Source organism: Thermochaetoides thermophila, assembly GCF_000221225.1.
Source record: "Thermochaetoides thermophila DSM 1495 unplaced genomic scaffold scf7180000011820, whole genome shotgun sequence".
Taxonomy (NCBI): domain Eukaryota; kingdom Fungi; phylum Ascomycota; class Sordariomycetes; order Sordariales; family Chaetomiaceae; genus Thermochaetoides; species Thermochaetoides thermophila.
The window spans coordinates 2626295-2644899 of NW_006383036.1; the positions used below are offsets into that span (position 1 = coordinate 2626295).

Here is an 18605-nt window from a genome sequence, read left to right on the forward strand (position 1 = left end):
GTTAGAAAGTATTATAGTTGTGATGACGTAGTCTATGCTTGAGTGCATGGCACGATGGTGGGTTGTGCGGCACGATTGTGGTATTGATGGAGGTGTGGATGTTGGATAGTCGCGATTATGGGCAGTAATGATATGCGTCGTGAAGGGGAGGGAGATATGAAAGGATTGACATACTACTCCTATTGACAAGGACAACAGTTCAGGAAAGATCAGCCGTTAGGCCGATATGCTCACACTGTATGAGGGAGAGGAGGAGCGTGTGAGTTGAGTATAAACTGAAGGGATGTACAGTATAAACCTGTTTCTCTTCCTGAGATAATCAGGTACACATCTATCACCAATACTATTCTCAGTCCTGCATATTGATACAGGGCAGAAGATAAAAAGGTTAGTCAAAGCGTACAGTGATAAGTTCATGGTGCATTGAACTCCAGAACTTTTTTAGCGTCTTCTGAAGCATGATCTTGTATGTCATAGAGAGACGGAACGTCAGGGGGTATTGTAAAATGCCACAGTCTTTTGAAGACAACGTTTGTTGACAATGGCACTTTTGATGACTCCAGCCCCTGTTTCTTAAAGTGATGAAACACAAAATAGTTCATGATTCTGGTCTTATTATCGGCACTTATGGATCATGGACAAGCTGCTGCATATCTGTGATCCAAGTCTTTGTACGCAGATGATATCTATGATACTTCAAACAACCTAAGTATTCGTCTTTGGGACAACCTCCAACTTCCATGCTCCTAACAACAAAAGTTAATGTCACGATCCTCAAGCCCCTTGTCTGGCAAGCTCTCACTTTATCTTATACCCAGCAGGTGGCATAAAAAACCCTTAATTCCCACCAGCCGTTGGCAAGGAAACTTCCCAGTAAACTGTGATCACTCAGCTAGCACTACCTCCCTAGACCTTCACTCACTCATTCATGCAGACACTCATACCACACGAAAGCGCGACAAGTCGATGTTGCAAGTCTTCAATATACCACTACAACAGCACCGCCAAAATGTGAGAATCTCGTAACGGTTTAAAGGTAATATTGGGTTGAGGAATCGTCGAAGCGATTATCTTGAGCTCTTAGCTTGCATTGTGCGTCTTTGTTGAAAGGTCACTTCTTGGTAATTTCTTGACTGCATTTGACGTTTCAGAGAGCGTCGATATTTTGCCATAGACCCCTGGTCAACCCTGTGGCCGAGACCTGCTTAAGCACTCGTTACAGTTCTGGCTTGCAGGCTAACTAGCTACAGAGCGTAAGTAGCTAATTTCATGCGGTTATTAGTACCTCTCTGATTGGGTCCAGCTGTGATAGTATATAGTTGGATTGTCTCCAACCGCGCCCGACTCGATCTTTCATATACCCCATGCTTTTGCTAGTTTATATTAGGAGATCGATGTCAGATCAGACATAAACTACTCCTCAGAGTGTATACTTCTCTTCTAAGAGCTGCCAGATCTTGAGCTGAAGTATGAAATAACAGCGCTTTTATATTTTACAATATGGGGAGAGCTAAACTCTTGTTTACTTGGCAGCAAGCTTAAGATTGGCAGCGGCCGCAGCCAAAGCCTACGGCACCCCATCGCGTCAAACAATCACAGCACAGCAGCCTGAGCAAACAGCATACCATACTGCCTATGCAGAGACTGCCTGGACCCCAAAACCTACCTCCGATGGCACTGGATCGGGCGATCTCGACAGTAGGCTGAGGTCGTTGGTGTCGTTGGAGGTTTGGGAGAGAAATGAAGGAGATTGGTCGAAACAGCAGGTGCCTAGTAATTCATGGCTAGATTTGAAGACTTGTGAGTGGTTTGCGAATCATTCTTGTAAGTTGATGCAGAACCCTTCACATGATTGTTGGTTCGGTGTTCTGGCGGATAATGGCTTGGTACTTGATACAGCGCTAGCATTGACATGTACGGCAGGCTCTTCTTCTGTGACATTCGGAGATACTGTTGAATGCCTCCCTAACTCATTGAATCGTGGGCTTCTTGCCACTTACTGCTACGATCTTGAGCATTACTGGTCTACCCTAAAAATGTACCCAACCGGTTGTTCAGTTTTGGATCGTGTCAGATGCTGGCAAGTATAATCACTATATACCCCGCATAGCTCTGCTTCGAAAGTGACTGTTGACCTGTATGAAGCACTGATCGTCACGATCCTTCTTATCCACGTGTAGAGTGTCCAGTATAACCATATCAACAGGGATATCCACCCTCACCAACCAGCACGAATAGCGGCCGCACAGCCAAGTTATTGACGACAAAAGTAAGGGTCTCACCGAAGACATCGTTGCAGCAGCAGTGACGGTAGGCGTTATACTGCTGCTGATCATTATCGGACCTTATCTCAATCGCCGTCGTAAGAAGATGGCTCAAGACAATGATGGGGCGGAGAAGGTCGCTTTGAAGGAGACCATCATCATGATATCACAACGGGTGAAGAGCAAACAGACTGGCCTACGGCCTTTTCCCAATGGCGCTGGTTCTCCAGGGCTCCCTGGCGAGACAGCAACTCACGCCAACCCGAAGAATACAGGGCCCACAAATTCTGTCCCGATATCTTCCATATTTCCAAATTCAGTTTCACCACAATCATCGACAGGATCACCACCGCCGGCACAGCCCACGGAACAGGAAGAACTCTGCACGATCTCAGTCCCTGCTTATCTTGTAGATGAGGTGTATGACTTGCTACAGTCTCGTCAGCAGCAGCAGCAGCAACATCGACAAAATACTCAGCCCGGTCCTGGTATATCGGAATTGGACCCAGATGCTCATCCCAGGGTTCCGTTTGGACATCCCGAGAACCCGGCTGAGTCAATGGGAAGTGGGATGGAGTAGAACGGCCCGAGCAGGGGATGGTTGGGAACGGTGATGGTAACATATAATGGGAGTGTCGAGGTAGTGTTTTCGCACGCGAGAATGTCTGTATGTTTTATGGGCATGATACCTCGGTATGCTATGAGTGACGAGTTGGACTGAAGAAGGTCTGTAAAGGAGTTAGGGGTAAGGTGCTTAGGCCGTGATCTTTGAGCGAAGGTATTGGCGACGATGTAGTAGTTTTCTCCAGCAGCAAATTTACGTACCTACTATGTAACAGGCCCGGCCTACGACCTGTTTTATTTTTCCTGAACATACTCCTCATACGTCTTCTGAGCTCAAGACCTTACCATCTGCCTGTAGCTCTCGACATTCAGTTCGTCTCGATCATTATGTAAGGAACAACAACCTACAAACTTTCTGGGTACCCGACGAATATTGTCCCCCGTTTCAGACATACTCGATAGGAGGGTGAGTCCAGTAACTTCCAGAGTATAGCCCTGCAGTACCCCTCGTTTCATGTACTATTCCTCAGAAAGAGTGGCAAAAAGTCGCTCTCAGGGATAGACCGAGGTGTCGGGGAGGGCAGCAAACAAAGGGCGTGACTATCCCCTTGAGGCATAGCAAACAAAGAAACCGAAGCCAGAGCAACAATGGATGAAATAGGGATGGGGCAATGACCTTGTCACACAAAGCAGCTTCCGGCTGTCAATCAGCAACCAACCTGACAAACCAAAAAGAAAAAAAATATGATACACAAAGCAAACAAGTCCTACAGTACAACACCAAACTCCCAAATCCCCGTCCTACTCTCCCTCACATCCCCCTCAAAACAACCTTCCCTCCCCCACCCGTTCCATCAACCACCTCTTCACCGGCCCCAACTTATTCACCACCTCAACGCCTACGGACCTCACCGCGACCACAGGCCCCCATCCCGTCCCATAAATCTTATGCAACTTATCACACACCCCCATTAGCACATGATTCTCGACCCACCTTTTCCCATTATAGTCCTGGAGCGCTCCTATCACTCCCAAATCCATCCCATGCTGTACCGCCTCCGCAACCGTCCCCGCCAGCGCCTGAACGTCCCCCTGCCCCTGGTTCAACCCCTGCCCGGCAAGAGGGTGCACGGTGTGTGCCGCATCGCCGAGCAGTGCGATGCGGTGCGCGGTGTAGGAGTCTGCGTGGCGCAGACGGAGGGGAAAGGAGGCTACGGTTTGGGGCTGGACGGCGGTGACGGGGTATGGGATGGTTGGTGGGGAAGGGAAGGGGGTGTGCTGGCTGCGCCAGGTGAGCTCATCGACGTGGTTAGAGGGAATCGTGTGCAGGTAGGCCAGGTCGACCGGGGATAGGCGGAAGGCAGCGTTGACCATGGCGACGAAGTCTTCTGAAGACAACGACTTTAGGTGGGCGGCGTTTTGCGGGGTAGTGGACCAGACGAGGGAGGCGTAGGGTCCCGGGAGGGGGAGCAGGGCCACCGGGCCGGTAGGCAGGAAGCGCTGGTAGGCGGTTTTGAAGGTGTTGGGGGTTGATTCGGAGAGTTGCAGGGTTGCGACCACGCCGTGCCGGTCGTAGTCCCAACCTCGGGCTTGGATACCAGCGAAGGTTCTCACAGGGGAGTTAGCGCCGTCGGCGCCGACCAAGAGGCGGGCGGCTAGTTGGGCGCCAGAGGAGAGATGAACGACGGGCCATTGGCGAAGGTCAACTTCTTCGGTTTCCTCGCCGTAGGTGATGTGCTCGACACGGGAGCTGTCGTACATTGCTACACCACCGAGCTCGTCCAGACGCTTCAGCAAACCCGAAATGAGGTTCAGGTTCTCGATCATGTAAGCGATTGTGCCTCCATTAGTAGGGGGTGAGTCGAACTCGATACGGGCGCCGCTCACGCCATCCCAGACCTGCATTTCGTGGTACGGCTGGACCCGGTCGCGGTCGATGTGCTTCCAGGCGCCGATGCGGTCGAGGAAGGAGGCCGAGGCGGGGGTTAGGGAGCTGCAGCGGTTAGAGTAGCGATCGGGAGGGAGCTTCCAGGCGCGGAGCTTGGATAGGTCTTGTGCCTCGACCAGCGCCATGCGCAGGTGTGCCGTTACGGGATTGGCGCCTGAGAGAATAAGTAAGCGATCATTTGGTCATATAGAGGCAAAAAAAAAAACGTCGCAGGGCAGCCAGAAGACTCAAGCCCGCGGGCCCGCCACCGACGCAGACGACATCGAAGATGTCGGGTTGTGAAGGGGCAGCAGTCGCATAGCCGCGGCGCGGCTGGCGCTGGAAGCTTTGGATGCAGCTGCGACACACGTAGGTACCGCGCCGTCTGAGTAACTTGTCCATTGCGGGACCAGGGGGGGGCTTTAGGATGGCGAGGTCGGCGGCGGTGGTGGTGATGATGTCGGTTGGCGTTGCGATTTCCGCCGAGCAATCGTGCGATGTTGACCTGAAACCCTAACCCTGACAGGCCGGGGTCCAGTGGGTAGATGAGTAACCCGGGGAGGGGCCTACATTGTTATTGTTGCTTTTTCTTTCAGCTTTGATTCTTAATTCTAGGGCTGCCTCCAGTCAAGTCGGTTAATTGTCGACCCAATTTGCCAACAGACCCGAACCTATAAGCATTTTGTCGCTCTTAATTTTGTCCTGTGCTCTTAGTCACGACAGATACCCGGTTCTGATGGCACTTGTGTTCGATCGCCACTTCAATGCGCATTGGTACTTCTCCCCTTGATAGTGGTAGAAACGGACTGTTAGTTTTAGCTCAAGGCATATAAATGAGAAATTCGTGCACTGTGTTCTGTGCCAAAGAGTTGGAATGTCTTGGATTAGTTGTTCATCTCTCACCTTTTACCCTTTTACTTTTGCATCGTGGGGACAGGACTCGGTCGACGTCACTCTCATACCTTTTACTCTCTTACTTCTCTCATCATTTGCTTGTAATTGACTTGACTAAAAATCATAAACTCACCTTTTGTGATTTCTAGCCATGTCTTGTAAGTCCCTCCACTCCCCTAATCATACCGTCACTTTGGTTAACTCTCCAGTCCTCACCCCCCACCCCCCAACCCCCGTCGGCACAACCCGTTCGCAGGCCCTTTCCATGCTCTGCGACCACGTCTTCTTCCTCGCCTGCGACGCTCACCTGCATAAATACGAGTCCATCCCCCCTCCAGCCGACTCGTGCACCTCCCTCCCCTCGAGGCTGTTCTCCTCCCCCTCCCCCCTCAAGACAGCTTTAATGAATAAAATTGGTAGTCGTGCCGAAGTGTTATAAAGTAACCGACCTCCTGCACACCCTCCCCTCGGGATATGGGACACACATGTGGAGAGCACGCATGAGTTTATCGATTAAAAGGAGGGGGTGTTTGTTAGAGTTAGAGCGCCGATGGGGTTGGTGACGGAGAGTATTTGGGAAGTGGAGGAAGTTGAGGGAAGATTGCAGTTGGTTGAGGGGTTATAATTTAGTGTTCGAGGCTTTTGTTGGGCTTGGTAAGGGGGAAGTGTAAGAGTGGGTGAGGGAGTTGGGAAGTTGGTCTTGAGGATGGATTATTGAAGGGGCTATTCTCAATATTATAGAAGTCGGCTGTGGTAGGAAAGTCGGAAAGTCGATGCCAGAATTTGCGACCGACTTCGAGAAGTTAAGTCGGTTGGTCGGTCGGTCAGTCACAGCAGCCGAGAAGAACTGGGGGCTCCCCTGGACAAAAACGTCGGCAAAAATCTCAAAAAGTTCGGTTGAAGCCTTCAACCTCTTGCCGCTTGATTCGATCCAGGTTCGAACTGGAGACCTTCAGTGTGTTAGACTGACGTGATAACCAACTACACCATCGAACCTCGCTTGCTGATATCTCCAAGATCATTGAGAGGGTCTATTTATCTGTTTCTTTTTTCTTTTTTTTTTTTGCCGAGAACAATCTTGGAGAAGGTGTTGTTAAGCATGTGCGCAAAGTGTAAAATTGTCAATGTGTAGAAGACATGAAGAAGTCATGGACATAATGAACAGGAATATGCTCAAGAAATAGATCTAGAAGCCTAGAGCAACACTTGGATTAGTCTTTTAGAAATAGTACACAATAGATCAATAGTCGGCCGTTTGGCTGTGGCTGAAAAAATTCGAGAATATTACCGATGTATGTTGGTCAATTATCGGCTTCCTGTCGCTTGTAAAACGCCGTTTTTCGGGTAACTTACCAAGACCCAAGCACCTGGAAAGCCACATTTGGTCTTAGTGGGCTGAGTCCTCTGATTGGCCAATCCAGGCCCTGTCGCACTAGCGCCGTTTTAGCTTTCTGAAGCTTGCGGCGGCCCGCGCTGGAGCAGTAGGCGTTCGAGGAGTTGGGGTTCGGATCTCAGCCAGGGGTGCCAAGACCGGGGCCTGGGGCGTTCCACGGTCTCACATCTCACATTTGAAGCTGCTTATCGTCGCCTTTCAACTTTTCGACTTTGGAACATTTCGATTCTGCAAAACTGTCAAACCGATTATCAGCTTTTCTCGGCGAATGCTTTTTTGGAGGGGATATCTGGAATACAACATAGTGATAATCGAGACTTCAGGGCAATTGCACTTGGCATAGATACGTAAGGACGCGTCTCCTGGCCGTAGCCACCACATCTTTTATCCTTATTATAACGACTTTCCTCCACTTCCGATCTCACCTCCCGTTGCCAGATACCCTCGTGGATTTCCAGAACATATACCCTCAATATTTGAGTAAGCAGCTGCCAACTTTTTTTTCCCAAAAAACGCCTTTGGTTTTCTTTGGCAATGACAACATTCCTAACCTCATTGTTCTCACCGCCCCGATTCTGAATCCGACTGTTTGTATTTTTGAAGTCGCCACTTTACCGATTTTGCTTTTCAAGACACATCTTACATAATCTAGACCTCTTACTCAACGGACTATTTCTCTTCTCATCGCTATCACAACCGTCTTCGTCGATAACCCCTCCTCTCATCCGAAACCTCTTTCACCCGGCTCAAACTCTCTCTCCCCTCCCCTCCTCCCTTGGCCTGATTTCTTTCCTGTGCCTGCTCGAAGTCGAGCTAGAAGTCTATCAAATGTTTGCCCGGCTGTCGAGCTGACATTCATCTCTCCAAACAAAGAGCTGACCGAACAGTACCCTGCAACTCAATTGATTCATTAATTTATCCATCAAAAGTCCAAGGATGGCGTCCCTCCAAGTCCGCAACTTCTCCAACACCAAGCAAAAGGCGCTCGAGGACGCCAACAAGATGCAGGCCCTCGTCGAAGACGAGTGTGCCAAAGAGGGCAAAGAGCCGCCGCCGTACCAGCTGCAAGAGCTCATTGGTAAGGGCAACTATGGCCGCGTGTACAAGGCCAAGGACCTCAAGCACGACCGCGTCGTCGCCGTCAAGATCATCAACATTGAGGAGGGAGACACGCTCAACCCAAAGTTTGCCGACACATACAGCGAGTTCATGAAGGAGTTTAACACGTTGAAGCGACTAAGCGAGAGCGGCGCGAAGAATATTAATCTGACGCTAGATGTCCTGCCGGTTGGGCAGACGATGTGGATGGTGACGGAATATTGTGCCGGAGGGAGTGTCGCGACGCTGATGAGGCCGAGTGCGCCGGGGGGTTTGCAAGAGAAGTGGATTATCCCGATCGTGCGTGAGGTCGCCGAGGCAATTTACTGGGTGCATAAAGAAGGTATCATCCATCGCGATATCAAGTGCGCCAATGTGCTAGTCACTGAGGCCGGCGGCGTGCAGCTGTGCGATTTTGGTGTGGCGGGCATTATCGAGAGCAAGTTGGATAAGAGGACCACGTTTATCGGGACCCTGCACTGGATGGCTCCAGAGTTGTTCGATCCTGAGCCGTCTTACAGCACACCGGTGGATATCTGGGCGTTTGGATCGTTGGTGTACGAGATCGCGTCGGGCCTGCCGCCGAACGCGATGCAAGGGTTCAATATCTCGCAGCTGGGGCAGCACATTAAGCACCATGACGTGCGGCTTGAGGGAGATCAGTACTCGGACAACTTGAAGGATTTAGTGGCATTTTGTCTGGTCGAGGACCCCGCCAAGCGCCCGACCATCGAAGAGGTTCAGAAGCATCCGTACATTTACAACACAGAGGAGGCTTATCCGACCTCGTCGCTGTCTCAGCTCGTCAAGGCCTACAAGTTGTGGGAAGCGCAGGGCGGCACGCGCAAGTCTCTTTTCGCACCGGTCGGCGCACAAGGGCCGGATGATATGGACTCGGGGTCGGCGAACTTGATTGATGACGAGTGGAACTTTAGCACGACGCTCGACTTTGACATGCAGGTCATGAACGCCGACGCGAGGACAGTGTACGATGTGTATGGGTCGAATGTTGATTTCGAGTTCCAGGAGCCGACTTCGCGACCGATCAAGAAAGGACGAAGAAGACTGCCGCCGCAGCTGCAGCCGCTCAAGCAGCCACTAGAGAAGGTCTTTGACCCGAATACCATCTCAAATTATGAGGAGAATTCCCGAGCTTACTACGGTCGTGGACCTCCGACTGTGACAGCGACGGCGCCTCCTAAGACATCCGACCTGCCGCTGCGCGATAATTCGTTGCACTCGACCCTCCGCGAGTCGCTGATCGACCTCGACGCCGGCCTCTACGAAGGCCCTGGGGGCGACTACTCCTCCAACTACGTCGACATGGCGACCATCCGCGGGGCCATGCGTCTGCCCAGCGATGTTGAGGACAATGCTGACGGCGGCGACGTGGACGGCGACGCCGACGACTACAACAAGCCCCCTCTAAGCGACCCCGTCGACCTGGATCCAAAGAGGCGCACCCAAGACTGGAAATTCCCGACCATGATCCCGCCGGCGTCGGCGAACCCTGATGTCTCACGCTTCCCGAGTCACGATGACGATGCGCCCCGGTTTCCGGGGGGTAATAGGCCGGTTCTGTACTCTCATCCTGCGGCTGCTGCGCTTGGGTTCAAGCACACTGATCCCTCATCATTCAATGATGCATCGAGCATACCGGCGGCAGATAATCGTGCGTCGGTGGGCAGTTTGATCGATCTGGACGAGAGTCTGCCGCCTGCCATGCCGGATCCCATGACGAGGCCGGGGACGGGGTACTCTGATGGAGCGTCGGTTGCTGGGTCAGATTTGGGAGGGGCTGGGCCGTTCGATCTCGAGCAGCGTGCGTCGATGTACTTCCCCCCTTCGTCTGGAGGGGTGAGGGAGCCGTCGATCTATGTGTCGGAAGAGAGCGATTTAGCATTGGGAAAGATCATTACGACCACCCAGCCGGCTGTGCCGGTGGATGATCCCCCGCCGAGGTTCCCCAGCTTGTTGGTTGACGCTGACGATGCCCCTCCACGCTATCCCTCGCTGCTCATCGACGATCCTGCCCCAAGACAGCCGTCCCTCTATGTGGACGACGTCCGCCAGCCCTCACTGCTCATCGAAGACGGCGATATCCGACACCCCTCTCTCCTCGCCGACGTCCCCAGCGGACCAAGCAGCGTAACTGGCGGCCTAGCCAGCGGCCGCAACACCCCGGTCATGGTGATGCGCTCCGAGCCCCCTACCGCCGTGCATTCCCGCGCGCCAAGCTACGACGAAAACGCATCCGACTTTCCGGGCATCAGAGAAGAATCTGAATCACCACATCCCCAGGAGCTTCCGGCACCTCCCCCAGGCCCGCCGGGTCCTCCAGCCTGGCGTAAACCCCCTGGCCGCCGCGGCCGGTCCCACTCCAACGCCAGCCTGGGCAGTGCAACCTCCGGCTCCGGGCCAGGCCCGATGCGGTTGCAACGTCCTCCGCCTCCAAGGAGCTCTTCTCGTGCCGCAGGGAATTATATTAATTTGCAGATCAACCGCCCTCCCCAACCCCCATCCCAACAGGCCCCCGAAGGGGCAGAAAGGGACTATCTCCCTTCCCCCTCTCTACACCCCTCCCCCGCCCCGTCGCGAGGCCCCTCCCCTTCCCCGTCGCCCGAACCATACCTTCCTTCGTCATCATCACTGGACATGGGACACTCGCATCTCCCTCCCGCCCCGGCATTTCCGTCCGATAGGGTGTTGCTCGGAGCAGCCAGTAAGGAGCAGGTGCGGGAGGAAGTGATGAGGTTGCTTGCGAGCTTTGCGGCGCAGCTGGGGGCGACCAAGGGCGTTGTGAAGGGGCTGCCGGTGAGGAGGGTTGTTGTCAGACGGAGGGAGGGGCCAGCACCAAGTATGGGAAATGGCGGGTCACAAGGAGGGGGATCGCAGGGAGGGCAGGGAGGTGCGGGGGGGAGGAGGGTGAGGGCTGAGACGCCTGTTGGGGCGGGGGTTTAGATGGTTGAATGGATGGAAGAGGGAACTTACTGAGAGTTGGGAATGATTGGGAATGATTTGGAGGATGGGAGGGCTCTGTAGAGGGGGTAAGGAATGATTTCAGGGGTGGTGGATTGGTTACAGAGATACAGAGATGTTGGCAGTTGGAATTGGAAATATTCTGATCATATTTTGGAGAATCAATAAAGTTAGAGAGATATCCGATCTGAATTTATAAGCGATAATTTTGGGTTATTTGACCGATCTCTCTCTCTCTCTTCTTTTTTTTTTTTTTTCCTGTCGACCAACTTGTATTGAATATCGGTCGCCTGGAAAATTACGACGACTTGCAGGTTTTGGCGTTGAAAAATTCTGACTCATTCATCACTTATACCCACGCTTTTCCTCACCCAACGACATGATCGGTTCAACTGCATCGACCATTAGAACACTTTTCAGTTCCCCGAAGTGATTCAGAATTTTGTTATTTTTCTTATACGATCCATTCACCACATTGGCGCCCCATCCAGTTTGTCCCGCTGCGCGCTGGTCCGCGGCAACGAGGAGGATTTCGCCGCTCTCCGCTCACCTTTTGAGTCTCAAAACTCACCACTCACTCTTCTTTTCCTCAGCTCAATCTCTCCGCGCCGGGTTTGCGCAGACGACTGTTGCGGCTCCTTACGTTCGACGACTTGTCCATTCGCATGCGCATACTCCGACTGTAACGAACATGACTACCAACTCGACGACCCCCTCAACCACCACAAATCCTCCGTCGCCGACGACGACAACGATAATAGAAACCCGCATCCTCAAAGTTCCCCTCCCCAACCTCGCCTCCCTTAACGCAGATGACTCCCCCTTAGGGAGATGGCGTCGCAAGTCGGACGGGTCACGCGATCTCTCTGTTTGGGAGGTCCCTTCTTCTCCCTCCTCATCCAACCCCTCCCCCTCAGTCACCACGGCAGCCAACGGTAACCGCAAAAGCATCAGAAACGAGGGAGACGTGTTAGCCCCCATCCGCGAAGCAGCCCACGCCCTCCTCACCACACCCATTCCTGTCGCCTTCCCCACCGAGACCGTCTACGGCCTCGGCGCCGACGCAACCCGCTCCGACGCCGTACGCGGCATCTATGCGGCCAAGGGCAGACCCAGCGATAACCCTTTGATCGTGCACGTCTGCGACCTGACTATGCTGAGGCGCCTCCTCAAGCCGGATTGGACCGAAGAAGATCCAGACCCCATCCCCCCGATTTATCATCCCCTCATCTCCAAGTTCTGGCCAGGCCCGCTGACCATCCTTTTGCCGCTGCCGGAGCCGAGTCCCTTAGCGCCGGAGGTGACTGCTCATCTCAGTACCTTTGGCGCCCGCCTCCCGGCTTCCCCGCTAGCCCGATCGCTGATCGCCCTGACAAACCGTCCGCTCGCCGCCCCGTCGGCTAACGCCTCCACCCGGCCGTCGCCTACCACCGCACAGCACGTGCGCGACGATCTGGACGGCCGTATCTCTCTCGTCCTAGACGGGGGGCCCTGTGATGTGGGCGTTGAGTCGACCGTCGTGGATGGACTGAGCACGCCCCCGGCGGTATTGAGGCCGGGCGGTGTGGGAGTTGAGGAGATCCGTGGGGTTGGGAAAGGTTGGGAGAGGGTTGTGCTAGCGTGGGGGGAGGTCGTCAAGGGCGTGCCGAGGGCGCCGGGGATGAAGTATAAGCATTATAGTCCTAAGGCGAGAGTTGTTTTGTTTGAGAGGGGGGCTGCACAGGGGACTAAGGGAAGGATGATTGAGGAAGAAGTTGGGAAGCTGAGGGAGGAGAAAACTGTGGGGATTATTAGAACAGGCGGATGGGAGTTCGCAGGCGGTAGTCTCCAAGTATCTGGGGAGAGGAGGGAGGTCATTGGGGAGGGAGGGGTAGTCGTTGTGGAGGGGAAGACAATTGTCCCAGGTAAAGAGGTCAAGCTACTAGATGTGGACTTAGGCCAGGACGTGAAGGGCGTTGCGCATGGGCTGTTTGCGGCACTGCGGGCGCTGGATGGGCTCGGGGCGGATGTGATTTATGTCGAGGGGGTTGAGGATCGTGGAGAGGATTTGGCAGCAGCGGTGATGAATCGGTTGAGGAAGGCTGCGTCAGAGATTAGGGCATAGAGGATACCTAAGGCACAGACAGATATAGAGCACGTAACATAGACGGGAATCGAAAAGTGCCATGTTATGCTCAAGACAAGCGAAAGATATCATTCATCCAACCCAAGCATAAGCCAGATATTATACCCCCCCCCTCCCCTCTTCTTTTCCCCCCCTCCCCCCTCCTTTATCCCTAACTGTGTTCACAAACCCTGCCGCAACCAATCCGTCAACTTCGCCTTCCCCAACTGCGCCAAGTTATTCACGCCCTGCTCACTAAACGGGTCGATCTTGCTGAAACTAACATCCTGCGCCGGCGCCTTGCTGCACCGCTGCACGATAATCGTTGGATCCGTCTCCAGCACGACCCCGTCATCGACAATCTCGTCCACGGCCAGCGCCACGAGGTCATAGTTCTCGACGATCGTCCGCTTGTCCACGCTCGCCTTGAACAGCAAGTGCAGGCTATCGCGCAGCGCGAGCAGCACGTTGTACAGCAGGATTTCGTTCTCCTCGGTGCTGCCGACCACGTAGAGCGCCACGTCGGCCTCCATCTTGTAGAGCACCACGCGGTTGTCGAAGAGGAGGATGTCACCTGTTTGCTTGGCTGTCTTGGCGAGGAGGGCCTTTTCGAAGCGCGTTTGGGAAGACTTGTCGGGGTAGGGGTTGGCGGGGGCTATGAAATAGCAAAGTGTCAGTAGTGGCGCTGGGTAAAGAGAGGATGGGAAGGAGAAGGGATGGATAAAGGAGGAAGAGCCTACCGGTTTGCCCGGGGGCAGCTGCTTGATGCGGCGGCGTGTAGTACTTGGTGAAGATGCGCGACCCGTCCTCGCTGGAGAGGATTACTAGTACAGTTAGCATCATTCAAACAAAGTATAGGGGAGAGAGGGAGGGTTGGGAGATAATAGGGGCATACATATGGCGTCAACGCTGTACAGTGACAGTCCGGGCATCTTGGCGGTTTTATTTGTCGATTACTTATTTTCCCAGCGATCCTCTAGCGGTAGGACGGGCGCAATGGGTTATTTTTATGATGTGAGGTGTGGTGATGTGGGCGGGTGTTTGTCGCCGTCGTAGTCTCGCACCTCGATCCCGATCTCGACCTGGAGTGGCTTCGTGGCGTTGGTCAGCCAGCACGGTCCATGAACTGTCTTGAGCACTGTCTGCCCCACCATAACCCTTGGCCTACCACCACATGGAGGTACGTACCCTGCCAAGAACAGTGGCTGCCAAGAAGCAAGGGGTTTTTAATTGATACGCGTGAAGACGCGTCGCTTTGAGTGGATGCAAACGAGACACGCGATCTTTCGCGTTCTTCCACATCCCACTTGCTGCAACCTACCCGCAGCCCAGCCTGACCCCAGGAGTCCCACTTTCATTCTTTCTCGAAACAATCTTTGACTTAGTTTCTACGATTTCACCTCGACATCGTTTTTGAGGACAACGTCGCAGGGACAGACGACAATAATAATCCCGAAATAATAAAGAAATTGAAAAAAAAAAAGGAGGACGAGACATAATGTCGTCCCCCTCGAAGCGATCAACCCGCTCGACACGCAGCTCGGCCACGCCCAGGCCCGAGGGCTCAGACCGAACTCCCAGAGCAACCCGTGCGTCCCAACTGGCATCGAGTCCGCTCTTCTACCAGTCGTCGTCGCCCCTGCGCCAGAGCAGCGAGGCCAGCCAGCCGGGCCCTTCACAACCCCCTAGTTCTCCCCTCCGCCAGACTGAGACGCAGGAGAGCCGCAACGATGGTGACCGCACGCCGCGGGCCAGCGGGGCCTTGATCGGTGGTGAGTGCTCTCTCTCTTCGCCCTAAAAAAAAAAAAAAAAAAAAAAAAAAAAGAACGGCTAACAGAGTCAGATTCCTCGCCCATCCGCTACGACCCCAGCTCGTCTCCCGGCCGCGCCGCGCAGCACTCGGACCTGCGCAGCGAGAGCAGCGCCCTCTTTGTTGGCTCTCAGCGCTCGCTGACCTTCCGCTCGCACCGCGGCGATATCAACTCGGATCTGGCCAGGACGCCGCGTGCCCCGCGCCGTGTCTTCCTCGACGATGCTGGTCGTGTCATCAGAGATGGCTCGGCTGTTCCCACGAGCGATGGCAACTCCTTTGCGCATCATAACCCTCATACCTCTGAAGCCAACGCCCTCGGAGGATCCAGCCAGAGTCTAGTTTGGGGTACCACCGTGTCACTAGAGGATACCTTCGTCTCGTTCCGGGATTTTTTGAAGAACTTTACCAAGAAGTACCGCATGTGGGCAGATGGGGCGACCGAGGCCGAGACCAACGCCGACCCGACCGCCAACAGCAAGCCGTACATGGAGGCTCTGGAGAACATGCTGCTTCTCGGCACCAACAAGCTCTACCTCGACCTGCGCGACCTCAAGGCCTACCCACGTACCGTCAAGCTCTGGCACCAAACCCTCAACTATCCTACCGAAATCATCCCCGTCATGGACCAGTGTGTGCATGACTGCATGATCGAGCTCGCTCGTATCGAGATGACGAACCAGCGCGCCGCACAAGTCGCTGCCTCCAGCAACAATAGCAACAACAACAACAACAACAACAACAACAATAACGCTCCTCAGCCGTCGCAGCAAAGCTCCGAGTTCGCCTACCCCAGCTCGGACCCGGCCACGCCCCGTCCAGCCGGTCAGCAAGCCACCCGCGAACCGACCCTCGAAGACCAGGTCATGCAGACGCCTTACTTAGTGCGCCCCTTCGGCCTGGACAAGACGACCAACCTCCGCGATCTAAACCCCTCGGATATGGATAAACTGATCAGCATCAAGGGCCTCGTCATCCGCACGACGCCAGTAATCCCGGACATGAAGCAAGCCTTCTTCAAATGCAGTGTCTGCGGACACTCGGTCACGGTCGAGCTGGACCGTGGCAAGATCCGCGAACCGACCGAGTGTCCCCGCGCCCGCTGCAAATCGAAGAACTCGATGCAGATCATCCACAACCGGTGTGTGTTTGAGGATAAGCAGGTTATTAAACTGCAGGAGACGCCCGATGAGGTCCCCGCCGGCCAGACACCCCACGCCGTCTCGGTGTGTGTGTACAATGAGCTAGTCGACTTCTGCAAAGCCGGCGACCGCGTCGAGTTAACGGGTATCTACAAAGTTACTCCGGTACGAGTAAACCCCCGCCTACGTACCGTCAAGGCGGTGCACAAGACCTATGTCGACGTGGTGCATGTGCAAAAGGTCGACCGCAAGCGGATGGGAGCCGACCCGTCCACGCTCGACCTGCCCGAAGACGAGGACATGGTGCACGTCTCGGCCGGCGGGCAGTCTCTCGATGAAGTGAAGAAGGTCACGCCCGAGGAAGAGGCCCGCATCAAAGAGGTTGCGGCCCGCCCCGACGTGTACGAGCTGCTCGCGCGGTCGCTGGCCCCTTCTATCTACGAGATGGACGATGTCAAGAAGGGGATTCTGCTGCAGTTGTTCGGCGGCACCAACAAGACCTTTGACAAGGGCGCCAGTCCGAAATACAGGGGGGATATCAACATCCTGCTGTGCGGCGACCCGTCAACGTCCAAGTCGCAATTACTGTCGTACGTGCATCGGATTGCGCCCCGCGGTGTGTACACGTCGGGCAAGGGGTCGTCGGCGGTCGGTTTGACGGCATATGTCACGCGCGATCCGGAGACGAGACAGCTTGTTTTGGAGTCGGGCGCGCTGGTGTTGAGCGATGGCGGTGTGTGCTGCATTGATGAGTTCGACAAGATGAATGATGCGACGCGATCAGTACTGCACGAGGTCATGGAGCAGCAGACTGTGTCGGTGGCCAAAGCGGGCATTATCACCACGCTAAATGCGAGGACGAGTATTTTGGCTTCGGCGAACCCCATCGGGAGCAGGTATAACCCGGAGTTATCAGTACCGCAGAATATTGATCTACCGCCGACGCTGCTGTCGAGATTTGACCTTGTGTACTTGATTCTCGATCGGCCAGACGAGAAGAATGATCAACGGCTGGCCAGGCATTTGCTGTCCATGTATTTGGAGGATAAGCCCGAGACGGCACAGACGAATAACGACATCTTGGTAAAGCCCCCCTCCCTCTCCCCCTTCCCCCCCCCCCAACCCGGCTCCCCCAACTCAAAATTTCTATTATCACAGAAACTAACTATTCTCTGTCTCAGCCCGTCGAATTCCTAACAACCTACATATCTTATGCCCGGTCCCACATTCACCCCGTCATCTCCGACCCCGCCGCGCAAGAACTGGTCTCCTCATACGTGGCGATGCGCAAGCTCGGCCAGGACGTGCGCGCCGCCGAAAAGCGCATCACGGCCACTACCCGCCAGCTGGAATCCATGATCCGCCTGTCCGAGGCCCACGCCAAGATGCGCCTCTCGCCCGTCGTCGAGGTCTCCGACGTCCGCGAGGCAGTCCGCCTGATCCATGCAGCTCTCAAGACGGCAGCTACGGATGCCCAGGGGAGAATTGATATGAGCTTGTTGACGGAGGGGACAAGTGCCGCGGAGAGGAAGAGGAGAGAGGATTTGAAGGGAATGGTGGTTAAGTTGTTGGATGAGATGACTGCTAATGGGCAAAGCGTCAGGTATAGTGAGGTGGCGAGACGGTTGGCGGAGGTTGTGGGGGGCCCAGGGGGCCAGGTGGATAGCGGGGAGTTCGGGGAGGTGATGAGGGCGCTGGAGATGGAGGGAGCGGTAATGATTGTCGGAGAGGGGCCTAGGAAGAGTGTTAGGAGGGTTACTGGTGTTTAAGAGAGGTTCTTAAGGAACTTTTTAAGAGGGTTTATGATAATTGCTAGATGGGATCAAGGGAGGAGGAGGGCAGGGGGGTGGGTGGGGGGGGAGGGAGGGGGCTTGGTTTTGATGTCTCGTTGATGGTTTTTATGAGGGTAATCCTTATGTTATGTCATGTCATGTCATGTCATGTCATGTCATGTCATGTTATTGTGCTATGAGTGTGAGAATAGATGCTGTTCCATGCTTCTTGGTCTAAAATCCCATCTCCATCCCTATGGTTCTAGGTAGTAAGTAATGCCTTTCCCCCTCGATAACCATCAACCCTCCACGCCGCCCTCACTCCCACTCTCACTCCCTAAACTCTCCTGCTTGCTCTTCCCCTTCTTTCTTGGCCTAGGTGGCACGGGAGGAGCCGTCTGCTCTTCTTCCCTCTCATCTTCTTCTGCTCCTCCTTCATCCCGATCCCCATCCCCCTCCTCTTCGGGAATGCCCCCATCCCCATCCCCATCCCCATCCCCATCCCCTCCCCCGTTTCCATCCTCATCTCCAAGCATATCCATGCGGCCATGCTGTGCCCATGCCATGCCATGCTGCCCCACGGCTTGGCCGTGGGCCACGTCGTCGGGACGGAGGGACAACTCATACTTCACGCCGGGTGTGGAGCGTCGATCCTTCA

General features: G+C 54.4%; 6 protein-coding genes and 1 non-coding gene across 7 annotated transcripts in view; 3 read left to right on the forward strand and 4 right to left on the reverse strand.

Annotated features, from left to right (window-relative positions):
* Nucleotides 1–3736: 3736 nt before the first annotated feature.
* Nucleotides 3737–5157, reverse strand: CTHT_0057100 (ubiquinone biosynthesis monooxygenase-like protein; the record flags this gene model as incomplete). Its single annotated transcript, XM_006695970.1, has 3 exons — nt 3737–3773; nt 3823–4930; nt 5004–5157. 3 exons carry the CDS (start codon nt 5155–5157, stop codon nt 3737–3739), a joined length of 1299 nt encoding a protein of 432 aa, XP_006696033.1.
* Nucleotides 5158–6571: 1414 nt separating this feature from the next.
* Nucleotides 6572–6645, reverse strand: CTHT_0057110. The gene has a single exon. It is a non-coding gene; the product is annotated as a tRNA-Val (tRNA).
* A 1333-nt stretch (nt 6646–7978) lies between these two features.
* Nucleotides 7979–11101, forward strand: CTHT_0057120 (uncharacterized protein; the record flags this gene model as incomplete). The annotated part of the gene is made up of 1 exon (XM_006695971.1): nt 7979–11101. One exon carries the CDS (start codon nt 7979–7981, stop codon nt 11099–11101), a length of 3123 nt encoding a protein of 1040 aa, XP_006696034.1.
* A 709-nt stretch (nt 11102–11810) lies between these two features.
* Nucleotides 11811–13223, forward strand: CTHT_0057130 (uncharacterized protein; the record flags this gene model as incomplete). Its single annotated transcript, XM_006695972.1, has 1 exon — nt 11811–13223. One exon carries the CDS (start codon nt 11811–11813, stop codon nt 13221–13223), a length of 1413 nt encoding a protein of 470 aa, XP_006696035.1.
* Nucleotides 13224–13405: 182 nt separating this feature from the next.
* Nucleotides 13406–14155, reverse strand: CTHT_0057140 (uncharacterized protein; the record flags this gene model as incomplete). The annotated part of the gene is made up of 3 exons (XM_006695973.1): nt 13406–13878; nt 13964–14047; nt 14119–14155. 3 exons carry the CDS (start codon nt 14153–14155, stop codon nt 13406–13408), a joined length of 594 nt encoding a protein of 197 aa, XP_006696036.1.
* Nucleotides 14156–14721: 566 nt separating this feature from the next.
* CTHT_0057150 (DNA replication licensing factor mcm4-like protein) lies at nt 14722–17944 on the forward strand (the record flags this gene model as incomplete). The annotated part of the gene is made up of 3 exons (XM_006695974.1): nt 14722–14995; nt 15067–17258; nt 17357–17944. 3 exons carry the CDS (start codon nt 14722–14724, stop codon nt 17942–17944), a joined length of 3054 nt encoding a protein of 1017 aa, XP_006696037.1.
* A 302-nt stretch (nt 17945–18246) lies between these two features.
* The window catches only part of CTHT_0057160 (uncharacterized protein), a gene marked incomplete at both ends in the record, with an annotated part of 1455 nt that continues 1096 nt past the window's right edge, over nt 18247–18605 (reverse strand). The window contains one exon of the mRNA XM_006695975.1: nt 18247–18573. Coding sequence (XP_006696038.1) covers nt 18247–18573 — 327 coding nt within the window. The remainder of the gene's footprint in view (nt 18574–18605) is intronic.